Raw genomic sequence first — 19,521 nt, forward strand, 5'->3', positions numbered from 1 at the left:
GGGGATGCTGGAGATGTGGCACTTCTCCTTCCACGGCAGTTCAGTGTGTGCAGTAGGCAGTAGACTACCGCTCCTGTTCGGTGGCGACTGTCAAGCGGCAAACCGACAGTAGGCTATCTGAACACTATGGCTTTCGGAATACTGCCACAAGGCCAATGCACCATAGGCTAATAAAACGGTAGATGTGTGGAATTAAATCCTGATTAATGGAATAATGGATTTTAACTTATTTGATCTTGTACATTTTGTCTGTGATTATGATGCATGAAATAGGCTATATTCAAGGAATATGCCTATTTCAGGAAATGTTTAGCTCAGTCTATGCAATGCTTTCTAATGACTATTACATATAGGCCTGCTATGAAATTATCATTTTAATGATAAACAACCAAGTAACTTTTCACATCATCCAGTAAAATTAATCCAATCCCAAATTAATCAAGCATCAGCCACACAAAACTGAAATGTGGGTAGTGCGCCATCTGCTGGCGACTTCTGCACAGTAGTGAAGACAGGTTTACCTGTACAATGAGGTGTTATATCAAACAAACAACAATTTAATATTTATTATAATCCATCAAATATATAGTCAGCATCTTTGGAGGCATAATATAAATAAATACTGGAAAGGAATGAAAGCCTGCATGTATACTTTGCACCTATGACATCTACACACAAAATGAAAAGCTGCATTCACAATGCAGGTGAAGGCTTAATGAGATGCCGCATAGCAGTGATACTCTGTCATCTTAACAGTTTGTTCAGGAGTCACTATGCAGCTGCTCCTCTTGGAAAGCATCATTCCGATGTAAATCGAAGTTGATTTCACAAGGTTTACAGAACAATAAACAGAAATAAAATGATGGGTGTTATGCGTCCTACATATATTACACAACTGGCATTGTAAAATGAGTCACACCTTGTCATGACCTTCCTCATAATCTTCACAGTGCTGCTGTCTGCTGGCATGTGTACTCAGTCAATAGAAGATTGGTTCTAGATTGGAAGCACATAATTTGATCAGGGGATATACTGATTAGTGATTGCAAATCGAAATCAGATCAAGATAACATTCAGCTGGAGAAGTATGAGGCGTGGTAGAGGGCTGGACCCTAGTCTGGAGGAACCTCTGTGAATATTCTAACTCCATGCATTCCTTGGATCTCGTCCTTCAGTGCCTGTGGATGTGCAAACAAACCAACCAAACAGAAAATAGGTATAAAGGATAATTGTGATAAAACATATACAACTACCATACTGGTATGTAACCAGCATATTTTCACGTATCTCCTGATACACCTTTTCAAAACAATATGAGCAAATTTAAATTCACAGCCATGAAAAAGTGGTAGATATTCCGGTTGTTAGAGCATCGGGTCACGGCCTAATGTTGTGCCCTTGAACACTAGCAACACTAGCTCAAAACATTGTAAGTCACTTTGGATAAAAGCGTCTGCCAAATGACTGAATTGTAATGTTTCTAACATGTTATGTGAGTTACCTGGTTGACTAGTTGGTGTTGTTGTACTGTTCTTTTCCCTTTGAACTCAATGGATTCTATATGGATTTCATACATGGCCCCGCACCCACCTAGAAAAATAAGTTAGACAGGTTTGCAAACACATAGCCAAGCATGCAATTGTATATGTGCACTACATCAGGCAATGCTGTATGTCTACATGCCCTGTCTGAAATGGCAGCAAGAGTGTATTACTCATACATTATGAGCAATAGCTTAAATTGGCCAGTTGGATGATTTGATTGCAAGTGACATAGGCAACCCCAAAGATGGGTTCACATAATAAACAAAAGCTCAGTCTCTAGAGTAGCTAGCGAGATACTTCCAGCAAGCTAGCTACCAACTTACCTGATATGTCCACAACCTTGAGCGATGAGGCTGATGGAAACTTCTCTTTCAGTACCTGTGCTATCCGGACCTCTCCATTTGTCTGTGAGGAGAAGCACCTCTGTAGCTGTCTGCTTATAAAAACAGCCTAGAGCAGACAAAAGAAGCAACGACAGTGACCAAAAACACATCAAAACCATGTATGTATTTTAAGTTAACAAGATAGTTAGCTGCTGAAATTTTGAGCGTCAAACACTGCAATTTGTGCTGCATACTGAGCTAACTTGAATGCCAACATGACGATTTATTATAGTAATAAATACATGTATTTAACAGTAATACATTTATTTAGTATTTATTATTTTCCATATAATTTTTGTCAAAGCCAAGGCCCCACTGAAGAGCGGCTGAGATAGCTCGTATGTTACATAATATTACCCAGCCTTTTTGCTAGCTATTGATATTGTGCTTACCAACATTAGGCTGCTAGCTATAGACATTACATACTTGATTTTGAAGACGAAATCTGGAGATCAAAATCATAGCGCCGTACTACCTGAACTTCTGATAAAATTAATTGACTATCAATAGACGACAATCTCTCACTTGTTTCGCTAGCTTGGGTAAAGTCATGCCCCTACTGCTAATACATCCATGCCCTACTGTCAAAAATTTTGTCGCGCCAATATGACGTCAGAACTGGCGACCTATTTTCACATCAGTGTGTACAACACTGTAAGTGGTGTAAAATGAGAGTGACATTCTTATGTGCAAGTCCTTCAGTGCGCAGTTAAAGTTACAGAGTAGACGTATATTCAAACAGCCAGTAAACACAAGCTAAAGTGCCATAACTTTAGGATAATGGACATTTGCATATAGTAAAATATTTACATTTAAAAGAAGCATATCAAATAAAGAGACATAATATACATAGTAGTACGCTCTGGGGACATTAATTAACATAATGATAGGCTACATATTGACATAATAGACATATATAACAATCTATCTATTTATAATCTATCTATAAATATAATATATTTATAACTACATTGAATGGTATGAATCAATAAGAACAGAGTGGTAATCAATAACAGAGTGGATATCAACAAAAACAGATTGGTAATCAATAATAACATAGTGGTAATCAATAATAACAGATTGGTTATCAACAATAACAGAGTGGTTATCCGAATCAGAATATGTTGCCATTCAGCTTTTCAACGTACTAGGCTCATTTGCTTTCAATCGTGGTGCATAACATGGAGACAAGATTGGACAGAGTTCAGGGATGAGACAGGACAGTGCAAAGAGCGAGTACAAAATGCTAGTGCACAAAAGGATAAGCTAAGAAAAAGAACAATTCATACATACAAAAGGAAGTGCAGTCAGTGTACATTGAGGATGCAGAGTGTGGTGTGATATGTGAGTGTGTGTATGTGTATATGTGTGTGCGGTGTGATATGTGAGTGTGTGTATGTGTATATGTGTGTGGAATGGAAGAGGAATGGAGCAAATGCCCCCAACTAAGGATGCCTGGTGCAGCACCTCAAAAGACGAAGGAGGACACTGCTGGGGACAAGCATTGGAGGTGGCACCAAATATGCCATCTCCTCTAGACTGGGGTTGGGTGGACCCAAGCGAGAGACCATTGTGGTCAACTCTTCCACAGGCAAGACAGTACATCCTTTAACACTATAACACCATCCAGGCTCGACACCAGGCTCAGGGTCCTAGGGCTCAGCAGCGGCCTCTGTAAATGGATTCTGGGATTCCTGTAAGATAGACCCAAGTGGTAAAAGTAGGCAACCACACCTCATGCTCCCTCACCCTCAAAACGGGAGCCCTCCAGGGCTGTGTTCTGTCCCTGCTTCTGTACTTCCTGTACACATACGACTGTGCAGCCACCTTTGACTCCAATTCAAGTGTTAAGTTTGCTGACGACACAGCAGAAATAGACTGATCTCCAATAATGATGAGAAAAGCTCCTGACCCAGTGATGTCAGGATGACAACCTCCATCTGAATGTCAGCAAGACAAAGGAGATGCTGATGGACTTTGAGATGAAGCAGGAAAGGAACAACTCACCCTTAACCATCAAGGGGACCCCTGTAGAGAGAGTGGACAGTTTTAAATACCCTGGTGTCCAGATCACCAAGGACCTGTCATGATCAACACGCTGTGGTAAAGAAAGCAGTGGCACTATATCTAGTGGGTTAGAATATCTAGTATAAAACATCACCATACATGTAAATGCAGATGACAATATATCTCACCCCGTGATTATTTATTATAGCTATAACATGTACATAACACACCCATGCCCCCCCTCCCTACTCTTTAGTCACTATATTGTCAGAGTTAATTGACAAAAGGGTTACGTTTTTAAAACTACACAACGTGCATGCAATAGACATACAAAAATCAGCACGGTTGATGCACCATGCTGAAAACCATGACTGGGAAATGCATGTAGCCTGATGCCCCTGCACTGTGACTGGAGCTCATCACCTGTAGGGCACTCACAGGTTACGCTCTTATCCAAAGCGTTTTACAATAATTTAACGTTGTTCATTGACCTTAGCTTGCATTCCACCAAAAACATGTTAATTAATCCTTTATTCAATTTCTCCTGCATCTTCTGCAAGTCTCTGTAGCTAACCACCTATACATGCTTTGGGTGTAAGAAACCAAAGTGAAAATGAAGGTAAAAGGGGAAGGTTCAAAGTTGAAATGGGCAACGAGCAGTTCAAATTTGACAGTTGAGTTGGTAATTTTCTATTTGTAGCTCGGCGTAAGTAGCCTAATTAGCCTATTTGAACCAAAATTTTAGTTTCCAGTGTGAATTCTACAGAGGAATTTTAGCAACAACAAAAAACGCTCCATATCTGGCAACCTTAGCTACGTTTAATGATAAAAAAAAACCAACCTGGCAACCCTGCCACTGTTTTGTTGGTTTCGTCGGCCAGTCATACCTCCATGCGGCTACTAGTGAGCAGCTCGTTATCAACTAGCTAACGGGGAACGATCCTTTCCTCTTTTCTGAAAGTGGCTATATCTACGACAAATCATTTAGATGGAGGGTAAGTATCCCCTGCTATCTAGCGTCGCGTGTCTTTTTTAGCTAGTCTAAGTTATTGAATCTACTGCTACTTCTAGCTGGCCAGTTCAGTCAGATAACGTTAGCCTAGCCAGAATAATTGAGCAAAGTTAGATTCTCTGTTGACTAGCACTAACGCTATTAACGTTAGGCTCGCACATGAGTGTTTGATGGAGTTCATTAGTTAGCGTGTATACTAGCACTAGTCCTTAGCTGATGTAAGCCTAACTCTCCTATCTCGGTAACGTGCTTGCTTACTACTTGCTTACCTGCCTTAGCTTGTATGTAGCTAGCTCGCCTTTACCTTTCCCCCCAGTTTGGTTAGTGCTACTGTATGTCTTTGCAATGTGCGATGTCTTCAATGTGCAATATCTTTCATTTGAGGCAGTGACTAACTTATATTTACGGCGGCCTTTATTTAAATATTACAACTTTCCAGGTATTGTACAGACCCGTCTTCCTCCTGAGCAGGGAAATGTCCTGGGCATTAAGGTGAGTATTTCGCAAACGTACCTTGAACACCTGCTGGCTACTGAAGTGGTGTGGATGGGCGAGGGTTGTGAGTGCGTGACAGGGGACAAACAACCTGAAATCAGGACAGCCCGCAGAAAGACGCGCTAGCTAAGTTTGCTACTTATGGCAGTTCATCTTTGCCGAAAATGACTTCACTCCTATAGTGGTTAGTGTAGTGATGATGGCCCAAAAGGAACATATTTTAATAGAAACCAAAATAGATAGACATTCTTGTACTACAGGAAGGAATAAGATGACAAACGGTAGTGCCAGGGGACATCACCACAAGAGACACTGACATACTATGTAAAGGCATAGCATGGCAACAACAGTAAAGCATAGTTTAGGAGCTTCAGGCCCAGCTCTGTCTGACTCCTGGTCATTAATATTACATTTTTAAATTACATTTCTAGTTGATTAGCATACGCTTTTATCTAAAGTGACGTATAATAAGTACATTTGTCCAGAGTTAGTGAACCGACTGTACATCCCAGTCATGGTCATAAAAGCGTCCTATAAGAACAAGCAGCACCAATAGTCACAGATCTTGGCTGAGGTCATTGGACGCATGGTTACGAAGCAGGTTACGGTAAGGGATGTTGTTCACATACACCCATACATGTACCTGGTTAGGTTAAGGGATGTGCTTCACATACACCCATACATGGACCTGGTTAGGTTAAGGGATGTGCTTCACATACACCCATACATGGACCTGGTTAGGTTAAGGGATGTGCTTCACATACACCCATACATGGACCTGGTTAGGTTAAGGGATGTGCTTCACATACACTCATACATGTACCAACAGTTAAAGTAAGATGGGGTATTGGTGAGAGACCGTAGGAGAGCCATTTACATGGCTGTTCAGATGATATGCGTCTGTTCCATATTCCAGCAATACACCGAGAAGCAGGCGGAGAAGTTCACCGCAGCGTTCCTGCGTAGCAGCCTGCCCGGGAAGAGCCAGGCGCAGATAGAGGCCGTCATGCAGAGGAAAGCCGTGGTTCTGAAGTACACCAGGCAGAAGACGGAGAGGAGGAAGACCAGGAAAGCCAAGGGGCTGAACGCCAGACAGCGCAGAGAGATGAAGGTGTTCCAGCTGAAGCCAGAGCATCAGAAGTGGGTGCTCTACCTTTCCACCCTACAGAGAATACTGACATACTGACTCCAGTCTTACTCACTGGGCTATTTTGGTGAAATTAAACCTCTACTTGGATGTTGTTTACTTTTACTTTAAGAAGATTCTGCTTTTTCATCTCTTCCTGGCCCTAGATACGCACTGTTCTTACCCCTGAATGGCCTATGGCAACAATACATCAAAGACCTGTGCAATGGATTGAGACCAGACAGGTAAGGTCAAATGTTTTTCATATGGGCTAACATTTTGAAAAGAAGAAATAAAATTGCACTAGCAATTTGCTGCCTGATATTTGATTTGACCGTGTGTCTGGTCAATGAACTGATGTCTTCTGTATTGCAGTAATCCACAGGTGATTCAGCAGAAGCTCCTGAAGGCTGACTTTCACGGTGCCATTATGACCGGTAAGACGTAAGACGGCACATTATGCTTGGCTACATGGCTAGCTAACGTTAGCTAGTAACAAGAGACGCTCCCAGTCAGCTAACGCATACATGTAGCTAGATGACAACAGGTTTGCTTGCTGTGAATATGTTGGTTCATTGACACCTGTCAACACGACAGAAACGTTAGCTAATGAGTAGCCTAGTAACTGTACCTAGCAGGCTAGAGGGAGTCCCCCAAATCTTTTTACAGCTTGTTTTGTTGATGCACAGCAGCAAGCAGAATAGCAGATCCACCGAGACAAACACTGCTGAGACGAGCTGTTCAAGCACCGTTCATTCACTTGTGCGCTCACTGCGCTGTGAGTCACCAAGGCTGATCTTACTCACCCTGCGTCAATGCTGATGTTTTATTGCAAAAAACTTGTCCGTGCTATGAGCAACAAAGGCTGATATTTTGTCAAGCGGTGAACCATCAATGCTGATATTTTGTTGCAAAAAACATCAGCCGCCAAAACATACGGTACACGCCAAATGAAAAATATACCCGCATTTAGCACTTGGAAGGTGTATATTCTGAGCCCTGATGGGAATGTAGTGTGATCCAGGGCTGTGTGTAATAACACATTTTCTCTCATTTGTGTTTGTGCATGTTGAATAACCAGAAGATTATTTAGCTTTTTTCAACAAAATTGTTAATCTATGATTATTAAAGGCAAATGGCACAATTACATTTATTATTGTTTGACAGCCTTTTCTATGTCCATTTAACTGTCTCCAGTTGTCTGATGCGTTCACAGTTGATATTTAATGCTCATTGCTCACCAATGTTTTGTTGTGTTGACACAGTGGTTCGGTCTAAATGTCCATCCTATGTGGGAACCACAGGAATCCTGGTTCAAGAGCTCAAACACGTCTTCAAAATAATCACCGAAGAGGACCGCCTGAAAGGTTGGTGAACTATGGAAGAGAGTCCCCCTACAGATGCACAGCTAGTATGGCTGCGCGACTAGCTACTCCTCTTGCCTTTGGTAGTTGTGTACTGTAGTATAGTTGGCTTGGTAGTTGTAGACTAGTTGTAGTTAGCTTGGTAGTTGTGGACGGTAGTATAGTTGTAGTTAGCTTGGTAGTTGTAGACGGTAGTATAGTTGTAGTTAGCTTGGTAGTTGTGGACGGTAGTATAGTTGTAGTTAGCTTGGTAGTTGTGGACGGTAGTATAGTTGTAGTTATAGCTTGTAATCCAGGTGCTGCTTCTTTATATCTTCTCTCCTCTCTTCTTGCAGTCATTCCCAAGAGGAACAGTGTGTTTGCGGTGGAAATCAACGGCTTTGTCTCCCACATCTACGGGAGCAAGTTTGAACTCCGCTCGAGTGAACGCTCTGCTAAGAAATTTAAAGTTAAAGGGACCATAGACTTGTGATGGAAAAGACTCCGTATGTTTTATGGCGGTGGTGAGCCATGCGAATGAAGGAAGGGAAGACCACCTGCAGGTGGAGATTTGAGATGTTGGCCCTTCTCCCCTCACTTACTCAGTACCAGACTGATGCGGTCAGAGACCCACCCACAGCTGCTCCAACATGGTTATACCTGGAGCCTTCAAGTGGGTGTTACTTTTTTAGAAGCTTCTTTTGGAACAGGAAGACGCTCAGGATGGAATGAGTAAACATACTCAAAACATGACTTATCTTCATGATGCATCAGACGTTTTTGTGACAATGATGCATTATGTCCACAAGGGGGGGATACATTCAAAATAATTGTGCCCTCAGTCTTCAATAAACCAACAAAGCTCACTTCTTCTTTCCATCGGTGTCTTCTGTACTATAGCATGTTATTAAAAGAGGCAGTTTATTCTTTTGTCTGATGTGTTGTGCATCAATCCACCATGCATATGGTGTAACTATATTGTCAGGTGGATAAGAACTTGACGGCTGTTTCTGTAACCCTAAAAGGTGTGATGATGTGGGTGGGGAGCTTACAGAAATGGCTATATCTATTAAATGCAAGAGTTGACTATATTTGGTGTATTCTATTTCTAATAGCGTAGTTCCCGTGCCAACTCAAACAACTTAGTCTCTTCCTCTGTCCACTTGTCCTGTATTGGATGTTGCGTAATGCCGCCACGTTCTCTGCATGTTTTGAAACTTACTTGGCAATAATCCCTTATTTGGAACACAGCACCTGGCTTGTCTAGGGTCATCTCTTGCGTATTGCTCGTTTGTGTCACTGCTTTTTCCATGCTGTTTCAGTGGAAATCTGACGATTGACGACTGCTGTGACGATTGTGTGGGTTTTCCTGTTCATAGACATTTCCTAGTAGAGTTGGGCCTAGCTCATGTTATTCTGTTCTTGGTATGGAAGTGCACTGGCTGTCTGTGGCCGACCTGCCTAGCTAACTGTTGTGCTGATCTAGTGCAGGTGCCTTGTCAATTATGATCTTAATTTTTCATAACTTTTTTTTTTTGCTGTCACGTAGGAGAGTAGATTCAGAATATTCTAAATGATGAATGTATCATGATGATTGGTTTATGTAAAAGTCATATGGCAAAAACCTGTCTTGATTGATTTATCTATTAATCATTCATTTTGTCTCATTTTAGAAAGCTAAGCAAAACTTCACAAATGCAGATAATGCTTGACACACAGTAAACCACACCTGAAACCACCTAGAGCAAACAGCACAGAAACACCACTATCCATGTTACATGTCCGGATATTCACTGAGCACTCGCTAATGTTTGGCAGAGTGGAAGCTGTCATGAAAGCAGTTATTTTTTTGCTGTTGTGCAAGACATCCCGTCTAACCTGTACTACCTTGAAACGTGAGTTTATTTTTAGCGTAACGTTTCGGTGGGATTTGGGCGTTTCATGCATATTCCTGCTATTATGATATGCATATTATTTTTCTTTATATATTTAATACTTTTTTATGCTCAATGAGCATGAAAAAATGAATGGCTGTCTATGAGCCATGTAACAACACAATATCACTATTTTACTATGACTGTTTTCAGTGAGCACAGTACCCTAATGACTACTACTCTTATCAGTACATTTGGCTTTGCCAGTTAGGCTGCAAACTGTAATGAAGCAGTTGTTCTGATGATGTGCATGCATCATGCCTAACCCAATCCTAGAGAAAAATGGTCTTGAACCCCCCCCACCCCCCAGAAGTATGTATGTTGTTGACCTACCTTGATCTATAAATGTTTTTGTTTTCGTTCATTTGTATTGTCAGGAACAATCGCATGGAAATCACACACTAAACATACACACTGTAAACATAGTATACTGACCCTGTTATGTACATAGTATACTGATGTGTAAGGAAACCACCAGAACAAACTCAATGACTACAACTACTGTGTTAAACTACTGTGCACATAAACTGTGGCGTTGAACTGTATGCATGAGTGGAGCTATATAGGCAACACAACACGTGACATTTTAGCATTACTCTTCAGATATTGCAGCTCCCTGTCACTTTCATGAGGGTCAGGAGGGGGTAAAGACATTATTAAATGTCTCATGCATGCTTTTATTTCCAGTAGACTTGACTATTGTAATGCCCTCTTCTCTGGCCTTCCTAATACATCTGTCAGACTTCAGATCATTCAGAATGCTGCTGCGCGTCTTTTAACGAAAACAAGGAAGAGAGAGCACATCTCCCCTATCCTGAGGTCCTTACACTGGCTACCTCTATAATTCAGAATAGATTTTAAAATTGTATTGCTGGTGTTTAAATCACTGAATGGCCTAGCACCTGAATATCTTTCAGACATGCTAGTGTCATATAATCCCCCCAGACCCCTCGGATCCTCTGGCACTGGCCTGATTGTCCTTCAGGTGATGACAAAGAAGTACGGGGAGGTGGCATTTAGTGTCCATGGCTCTCGCCTCTGGAACAGAGGATCTGAGGGCACCACAGACTACGGACTTTTAAAAGTAAACTGAAGACGTATATTTTTAGCCTTGCATTCCCGTAAACCCTGTCCCCTTCATATTTTATTCATTACTCTTTGCTTTTTTGTAGTATTGTGTTCATTTTTATATTGTACCTTGTTTGTTTATTTATTTTTTCTATTGTCAAAGCACTTTGAATTGCTTCTGTGTACGAAAGGTGCTATATAAATACAAGTTGATTTGATTCAGCTTAAATTGGGCTACATTGGAACTGTTAGTGGTGAAGGTTGTGACAGAGGGGGCTGTGTTTCTGAAGGACTGTTGCTTCACTGGTTTCTCCACAAGTGAGGAGATCAGAGCCTCATTGTTACTACATGATATGTACTATTGGTGCCATTTGTCATTTTCAAACATCTAGTATAATAAATAATATAAGATGTAATAATATCAGCTGTAATATCCTTTTTCGCTAGCTTTGCAGCTTAAACATTTGAGGTTCAACAATTGATATGCTTTTGTAACCGGTCTAATGTGTTTTCTATTTCCCGCATCTTCTCCCTCTCTCCCTCCCCCCCTCCCTCCCTTCTCTAGCTTGGCACGTTGTTTTCTGCCTCTTGGTTTCTGTGGAACTCCCCTCTGTTTACCAGGAAGTGTGTGAGTGGGTAGAACCTATAAAGGAGAGCTCTGTCTCCAGAAGAGGAGCTGCTATTGCTGATACGACTACTCTTGCAGTCTAACAGGACTCACGGGACTCCGTTCCAAGAGACTACACACACACTGCTGCAGCGCAAACAGGCTACCGATCAAGTCACGAAGAAAGGTACATGTTTTTCATTATTTCTTCACTGCTTTTATTTGTGGATCTGTGGAGACATTAGTATTTGCATGCTGGTATTTGTAGTTCTCTACTCATCATACGTTCTCTGTCCCTGCAGATCAGCATGTTGGACCAGCTGAACTTCCACCAGGAGAACCTCCAGAGGATCTTCGCGGTGCAGAACTCCTTCGGCCCGTCCGGGAAGTCCCTGGCCAAGCCGGGCCGGGTTCTGGTCGGGGAGGGCCGGCTCATGAAGATGTGTCGGCGCCGGCCGCAGCCCAAAGTCTTCTTCCTGTTCAACGACGTGCTGGTGTACGGAAGCATCATCCTCCACGGACGCTGGCACAAGAGCCAGCAGATCATCCCTCTGGGTGAGGCTCTCTGACCACTGATGGGATGATGCACACACACACACACACACACACACACACACACACACACACACACACAGTCATTCATTTCTCACTGTTTAATGATGGAGTAATGTAATAAATAATAGTATATAATTGTATGTATTTATTAGAGTACGATTTTTATTTGTATTGTTTATTCTCTGTTTCTACTATGACAGAATGGTATTTTTAACCAGACATGACTCTTCTTCTCTTCCTCAGAGAACATCCAGTTGGAGGACCTGGACGACGGGCTGAGCATGATGAACCAGTGGCTGATCCGGACGCCGCGGAAGTCCTTCCACGTGGGCGCCGCCTCCGTGGAGGAGAAGGAGGCGTGGATGAAACACATCCTGGACTGCCGGGCCACGCAGCTGAAGAGCCACGGCAGCCGACCCAGCTCCGACTTCGCCGTCACCTGGATCCCGGACCGGGCGTCGGCCATCTGCATGCGCTGCTCCGACAAGTTCTGCGTGACCCAGAGGCGCCACCACTGCCGGCGCTGCGGCTTCATCGTGTGTAACGCCTGCTCCAAGGCGCGCTTCCTCCTCCCACACATCTCGTCCAAGCCCGTCCGGGTCTGCAGGCTGTGTCAGAAAAGTCTAGGGGCCCGGGGGCCCCCAGGGGAGCAGGGCCAGCCCGACAACCAGACCCAGCCGACTCCAACGGGCCTCGACTGTGACTGGAAGAACTCGTCTGATGAAATAGCTCTGAACGCTCGAGAGTATGAGCTTTCCAGTGATGATGAGGGGGGGGAGGGGCCTATGGATGACCACGCCCCTGGCAGTTGGTCACCCTACATCTACCTCAACCTTGACTACAGGATATCAAAGTAGGCACAGTGAGGACACATCAAACTAAAAGGGGCATCACGGGAATGGAGCTTAGTGCCAGGACACATAAGAGAACTCACTAGTTACCCTTCCTTTACTAAGCAGCTGAAATTATGGCTTCTTAACAACCAGACATGTGTACACTAATGTTGTAAGTGTCCAGTGTTACCCGTTTGTCCTGCTTTTTGCTTGTTGCTCTGTCTGGTGTTGTCTTTAGAGTCATTCTGTTTTTATTCACTGTATTGGCTAATGCAATGTAATGTATGAATCTATATGAATCTATTGTATCTCCTATGTTGTTGTTTTTTACAGGTTGCCTTTTAAACATCTGGCGAGGGATAGCAGGCGGAAATTAGCCATTGGGGCTAAATCTGGCTCATTTATAGTCTTACTATTGATTAATGTGCAGTGTCCCTGTTAAAATAAATAAACTTAAACTACTGACTGGCGCAGCCTGGTGGAGAGGAGGCCAAACCTGAGAGAGTTTACTACTAAGGATTTAGAAACATGTTAAGCTCAACATGTTGAACAATGACCTGCTGGGTATTGAAATGAATTAATGTCAGTATGCCAAACACTGATTACAGTTGTGTGAAGTCAAAGTTATTTTCAATGGTTTGTATTTCTGGAATAATACTAATAACACTAGATGACAATAATAACTTGCCGTGTGTCTCCTTATTTATCATACTCACATGAACATGAAAATACAATAAAACTTGGTCTTTAGAGGCCTCTTGTCCTTGGGTGGTGATAATTTGTAGGGTTGCAAAATTCTGGGAATATTCAAAATTGGAAAATTTCCATGGGAATTAACAGGAATTTATGGGAATTAAGGAGAATTAACAGAAATGAACTGTAAATACTGTATTTACCTTGTCATAAACAGACATAAATATAAACATTTTGTTTTGTCATGAGCAGACATGCAGCCAGGCAAACATTTCTAATAAAAAAAAAAAATATATATATATTTTTTGCTTAATCTATTTCTGAGTAGAACTTTAATGGATTCTGCAGCCCTCTTAGTGTGCAGGATGCTAGGAATATCTGTGCATGTGATGGATGAATGCACAGCACAGGGTTGAAATTCAACTGAATTTGCATTAAGTCGGGTTTTAACCAAGATCATGCTGCAAGATCTAGGATTGCATTTTATGTTTTTTCCCCTAACTTCGCTACATTTAAGTTCCCTGTAATATGGGGTCTGCGGTGGTGTAGCGGTCTAATGCATTGTGTCCCGGTGCAGCTGCCCACCGGGAACCACCGGTCTCGCCAGATCTGAGTATGGCCGGATCCCAGAGGGAGCGGCCTATTGGGCCACCACTCACCGAGCGTGGTTAGTTTAATCTTGGCTTGAAAGTTTGTTACACAACAGCAACCCTGCCTGGTCTCGGAATTACGGTTGCGAGCTGAGATAGTCATGGAGTTGTCTCTCCCTTTGACATTGCCGACCATCCGGGTTATGTGACGAATAACAGTTAGTAGGGGTAACGGTCAATTGTCTATGAAATTGGATGAAAACGGGATAAAATCCTAAAATAAGTATATGAAATAAAATAAAATACAAAAAAAAAGCTGTTATAGGCTACAAAAAAGGTCAACATTTCCAAAATTCCTGAGCTTAACTTCCCACAGAAAATTTCCGGAAAGTTTCCAGAAATTTACTGGACATTTTCCGCCCCTTTGCAAACCTAGTTCCTACAGATACTTTCTGGGAGGCTCAGTGAAGCCTTATTACCTGCCCTTCATGTAAATCAGGACCAACCAAGGATATATTTAGACATTTGCAATCAGAAGACTCAGTGCTCAGTTTCTGTAGGACACAAATGTACAAGACATGGTTCTTGAACCTTTCCCTTAGCCGGGAAACCAGACTTCCCTGCAAAAAATAAAAGTTTTTGTGATAAACTTTTTTGGGGGGAGGAGCGAGGAAGTCTGGCTTCCAGGCTACCTGCCCCCCCAAGGGCATCATGAGGAGGAGGAGGGACAAGCTTAAGTCCATCCTGGACATCCCCTCTATGATGAACTGGGGCAGATAGGGAGCACTTTCAGATACAGGCTCATCCCATACGTGCAAAACAGTAGTTCAGGCGTCCCTTTGTGTCAGCCACCAGTGTCTGACACAGAGGCACCTGTGTTCCTGAGTGTTGTGTACTTGTCTTCTGCCTACGGGGATTGTTACAGTTCATCTTACCTTATCGCGTGTCAATCTCTCTTCGGGAAGAGGTCTTGTCTAACTTGCTTTTCATAAGCCTGCGGTAATGCCCTTAGCGTAACTGCTGTCATTTTGCCAAAACATTGGGGTGCTGATCATGAAACCTGTAGCCTTGGGAACACAATTTGTGTATAAATGATTCACTGAAATATATATAGATATTTAAAGTGTCCGAAATGGATTTCTGTGTTGACTGTACATGGCATTAGCTCTCAGACAAACCAGTGAGGGGTTGGTGACAGGCAGTACATTCATAGTTGCGTCATATCTTTCATAAAATCTGAAGTGGTTCGGAACCTGTTGAACAGTAAACAAGCTGAGCCCATGGAAAATCTCAGTCACTGATGACGGCACAACCACTGGTATTTGTTTACCCACCAGCTCTGTTATTTGATCAGAAACAAGGAAGTATTTTTTGAAAACGTTGATTTAATCTGATTTGATTGGATTAACCTGACATACTAAGAGGGAGTGTCCATCACCATAGACTTGATCACTTGGAATCTTAATGGCGCTGAGGGGAACCACAGAAGGTTACTGGTAGCAAGGTCTAGCAAGGTCTACCAGTAACACTGTAGTTCCCCTCACGGTAACTCCCCAGTGAAATCCACAGTGAGAGTGTGTGTGGTACATCGAGGGGCACAGCTTTGTGGAATAGAGCATTAGAGTCCTGAAACACGTTACAGACCTGAGACATGTTACAGACCTGATCTGAGACACATTACAGACCTGAGAGACATTACAGACCTGAGAGACATTACAGACCTGAGAGACATTACAGACCTGAGAGACATTACAGACCTGACCTGAGACATGTTAGTCCTGAGACACATTATAGACCTGAGACATGTTACAGTCCTGATACGTGTTACAGACCTGAGATGTTGTAGTTCTATATAAGTTCTATATATAGTCCTGTAGCCTTGAACCATTACAAGCTGTTATGTTTCCAGAAAACATGTTTGTTTTAGAATTGATCAAACAGATAGACAGTATGACAACTTGACTGATGAAACTGATGACGTATTAAGAGGGTAAATTTTGTTAGTTCCAGGAAACGAAGCAAGGTCATCTGAATAATTCAGTAAAACTCTGGTGTAAAGCCAGTGTGTAAATCATGCAAAACGTTTTTTGAGAAATTCCCCTAGAAGGAGATAGTGAGCTAATACAGCACTGCTCTTCCCTATTCTGCCCAATCCTCACATGCTGATTTCACAGCACTGATGCATTTCAAGTTCAGAACAAGGTCTATTACCAACACATACCACTTTATTTCATTGGAATAAACAATGCTGAATATAAAAGATTTATTTCTATAATGATCACACTGTCAGTGCCTGTATTCGATGACACAGTTCAACCAGGGGAAGAATATAGGAATTATACACCAAAAACTACACCATGATATCAACTGTGTCTGTACTTCCAAGATGGTGACACAGTATGTATAAATGTCAGTGCAAAGCAAAATACGCTTTAATCTGCATGATTGTCTTCAATAAGTCTTTCATTTAAGAAATACATTTAGAATGTTGTAAATTGTATGGCTGCATTCAGAGGTGACTTTTCTACAACTTAAAACCCTGAATATCGGTCTATGATGGGAGACCTGGTAGTCTGTCTGTCTGTCTGTCTGTCAAAAAACAACAACCCATTTCCCCTAACACCACAACAAAGATGGCTGCCAGTCCAGCCCACCGGTCCTTTTGACCTCAACGGCCATTCAGTGTCTGTTCAGTGTCTGTTCTACTCCTCAGCGTGTGGAGTCTAGTCAGAGAGTGGTCAGTCTCCGTAGCGCACCTCTGCTCGCAGTTCCTTAGTGACGTAGCTAAGCAACGCCGCCGTCACCTGCTCCGTCAGGGTGGCGTTCCCCATCACCAAGGCGACCAGCTGTGCCGCATCCATCCAATTGAGCGAGCCGAGGATTTCCACGATGTCGTCATAGAGCTTCTGCCGCTGTGGAGGGGGCAGCTCCATCAGGATCTGAGGGAGAGGTCGGAACTGACCGCTGGTCAGCCAGCTACCCAGAAGGCCCCCAAGTGCACCCCCTAGACAGGGAGGGGGGGTCAAGAGGGAGAAAGAGAGGGAGAGAATGGCGGGTCAGAATAGGAGATGGGGAGACATAGAACTAGCTTATATGTTTATGTATTCACCCAAAATATACTGTAGTGCACTGTGCAAAGTCAGAACTCTGAAACCATTTTCCTGATCTAGTTTCAGACAAAGAGTATGGCGCCGCCTTGTGGTTTACATGGGAGGGTGCATCTACAGTATATTTGTGTAGAGACGCTAGAGCAGGGGTTCCCCACCTTCCTTCCCCAGAGCCTCCCTCACTTATTTGCGCCCCCCCCCCCCCCCCCCAAAAAAAATAAAAAATAATCGCTGTGAACGTCCAGTCTGTGTGTGTTTGTATGTAAATTCCATCAGGTGTAAGTTAGGGGACAATGAAGTGCTTCGCCAGTGAAGCAGTAATATTAATGTTGACACGATTCAGTCTCAGATTAATTTGTTGAGTTTATATGGTATTGTAGTGCTGTAAATACAAGGCTTTTTGACCCTTCACCAGATATGATCATGCATTTTGTTAAAATCGCTGTTGCTGACATGTCAATAACATGATTCTTTGTCTAGCTAATATTAAGGCCTCAAATTGTCTGGGGCCTGGCGCCCCCCCTGCGATTGTTGGCGCCCCCCTAAGCGGGGCCCAGACCCCAGGTTGGGAAACCCTGCGCTAGAGAGATGGAGGTGAGGTGCTGATTGGCTCCTTACCCAGAGCAATCCCCGGAGGCCCACCAAGAAGACCTCCTACAAACGCTGTCCCTCCGGCCACCACTGCTCCTTTGGTGGAGTTCTTCACCGCGACCTTGATCTGATGGTTGGCCGACAGGTCGCAGCACAGACGCATGACGTCATCAATCCGCGGAGCCATCCCTGCAGTCAGAATCCGCTGCGCTACCAGGAGGAACACACAGGAAGTCAGTAGCCGCCAAAGGCTTGTATGAGGCTAGTATAGGCCTACACAGAGACACTTTAACTACCTGCCGTGCCAACTGGACCGGGACATCAGAGATACATACTTCCCACAGATTACACACACACAAATATTTTGAAAACTTGACTAATGACATAAAAAACTCCCATACCTGCTGGGGGAAATACAGCAATGTTCAAACACAGCAGCAAGATTCGTGAGCGGTTGTGACAGGAACAGGACGTCCAGTGGAACACAACCACCGTAAAGACCGTCAATCAGTATCCCTGAACACCACACTGAGCACTCTATATACAAAAGTTATTATATTATTTGTAAATATTACACTAACTTGTTCACTCAATTCACCTATTTGTATGTACATTTATTATAACATTCTTGTGACTTTTGTGAGCCCAAGTGCCTGAGAACAGGGTCATATTTTCCCAGTGGTGGAGAGCGCCATCTGTCGGCCATGAACTGCCATTGGCCTGTCATCAAAACTTAGTTCTGCTTTCACCAAATGTGAAAGTGTAAGTTGGAACACTGTGTTAAAACTTCTGCCATTTACCTTCAAATGTATTTTCACAATTCAAGACAAACTGCGAGATGACCGCAATATTTGAGTGATCATTTGTGACAGCGAGGTGTCCGAATTTAAGACTATTAAAGTGTAGGCTTATTAAAGTAGACCTATAGTGAATTATGGATTTTGATCAATTTTCCACTTTTTAGTAGCCTAACTCTAGTCGCACTCAAGAGGAACTAATTATATTCTCGTTCTCTCTACTTTTTCCAACAGTCTTTACAAAACACAGCGGCGTTAAGCCTCAAGTTAAATATCAGACAGACCAAGAGCTAAATGCTAGGGCCGAGTTTTTTCCTACCGTGAATGCCTCGATGTGCAGAGTAAAATGACAGTGTTCCACTGTGGAGAGAGATATATGAACTCTGTGAACGACCGGACGGAATTCCACCTGCTTCCTGTTAACATAATGTTGCTTCTCGAACTCTAGCTCCCCCATGGATGTATAATAGCCGCCCGCACGAAACGCGTATGGTTGTGAAAAAGTGGCCCCTGATGGATTTAAGGTGGGATCGATGTTTCTTTCCTTTGTTGCTGTTTTGTTGCCTGCGGTCCTCCAGGAGGAGGGTGGTGGTGTGTGTGGCTATATACGGAGTATGCCCTCTTCTTTATCCATGGACCCACAGTATATAGGTTACCCATGTCTTTGAACACCTAATGTGAAAACTTCTGCTACAGTATAGGCTAAGGCCACTTCTTTAGTCATAGTATCTTTAGTCACCACTACACTCCTGGGGATGACCCAGCCATGACATCGCATGCCTTAAATTTATTTTAGAATTACTGTAGAGGTAGCCTCAATCAAAACTGTTAAGTGC

General features: G+C 42.9%; 4 protein-coding genes across 4 annotated transcripts; 2 read left to right on the forward strand and 2 right to left on the reverse strand.

The window, feature by feature from the left end:
• Positions 1 to 584: 584 nt before the first annotated feature.
• bola3 (bolA family member 3) lies at positions 585 to 2,491 on the reverse strand. The gene is made up of 4 exons (XM_084436901.1): positions 2,354 to 2,491; positions 1,868 to 1,994; positions 1,502 to 1,590; positions 585 to 1,178 (listed from the first exon to the last, which is right to left on the reverse strand). Exons 1-4 carry the CDS (start codon positions 2,387 to 2,389, stop codon positions 1,113 to 1,115), a joined length of 318 nt encoding a protein of 105 aa, XP_084293027.1. The 5' UTR covers positions 2,390 to 2,491; the 3' UTR covers positions 585 to 1,112.
• A 2,329-nt stretch (positions 2,492 to 4,820) lies between these two features.
• Positions 4,821 to 9,371, forward strand: pop4 (POP4 homolog, ribonuclease P/MRP subunit). Its single transcript, XM_084436650.1, has 7 exons — positions 4,821 to 4,929; positions 5,386 to 5,438; positions 6,358 to 6,581; positions 6,735 to 6,812; positions 6,943 to 7,004; positions 7,833 to 7,934; positions 8,267 to 9,371. Exons 1-7 carry the CDS (start codon positions 4,923 to 4,925, stop codon positions 8,401 to 8,403), a joined length of 663 nt encoding a protein of 220 aa, XP_084292776.1. The 5' UTR covers positions 4,821 to 4,922; the 3' UTR covers positions 8,404 to 9,371.
• A 2,180-nt stretch (positions 9,372 to 11,551) lies between these two features.
• On the forward strand, positions 11,552 to 12,931 carry plekhf1 (pleckstrin homology domain containing, family F (with FYVE domain) member 1; the record flags this gene model as incomplete). The annotated part of the gene is made up of 3 exons (XM_084437360.1): positions 11,552 to 11,706; positions 11,822 to 12,074; positions 12,318 to 12,931. The coding sequence occupies exons 2-3, from the start codon at positions 11,828 to 11,830 to the stop codon at positions 12,929 to 12,931; spliced, it is 861 nt and encodes a 286-aa protein (XP_084293486.1). The 5' UTR covers positions 11,552 to 11,706; positions 11,822 to 11,827.
• A 3,508-nt stretch (positions 12,932 to 16,439) lies between these two features.
• LOC311308140 (protein C19orf12 homolog) lies at positions 16,440 to 19,054 on the reverse strand. The gene is made up of 3 exons (XM_084437075.1): positions 19,005 to 19,054; positions 17,916 to 18,093; positions 16,440 to 17,194 (listed from the first exon to the last, which is right to left on the reverse strand). The coding sequence occupies exons 2-3, from the start codon at positions 18,073 to 18,075 to the stop codon at positions 16,929 to 16,931; spliced, it is 426 nt and encodes a 141-aa protein (XP_084293201.1). The 5' UTR covers positions 18,076 to 18,093; positions 19,005 to 19,054; the 3' UTR covers positions 16,440 to 16,928.
• Positions 19,055 to 19,521: the final 467 nt, after the last annotated feature.

The sequence above is a fragment of the Borostomias antarcticus genome (assembly GCF_949987555.1).
Source record: "Borostomias antarcticus genome assembly, chromosome: 4".
NCBI lineage: Eukaryota > Metazoa > Chordata > Actinopteri > Stomiiformes > Stomiidae > Borostomias > Borostomias antarcticus.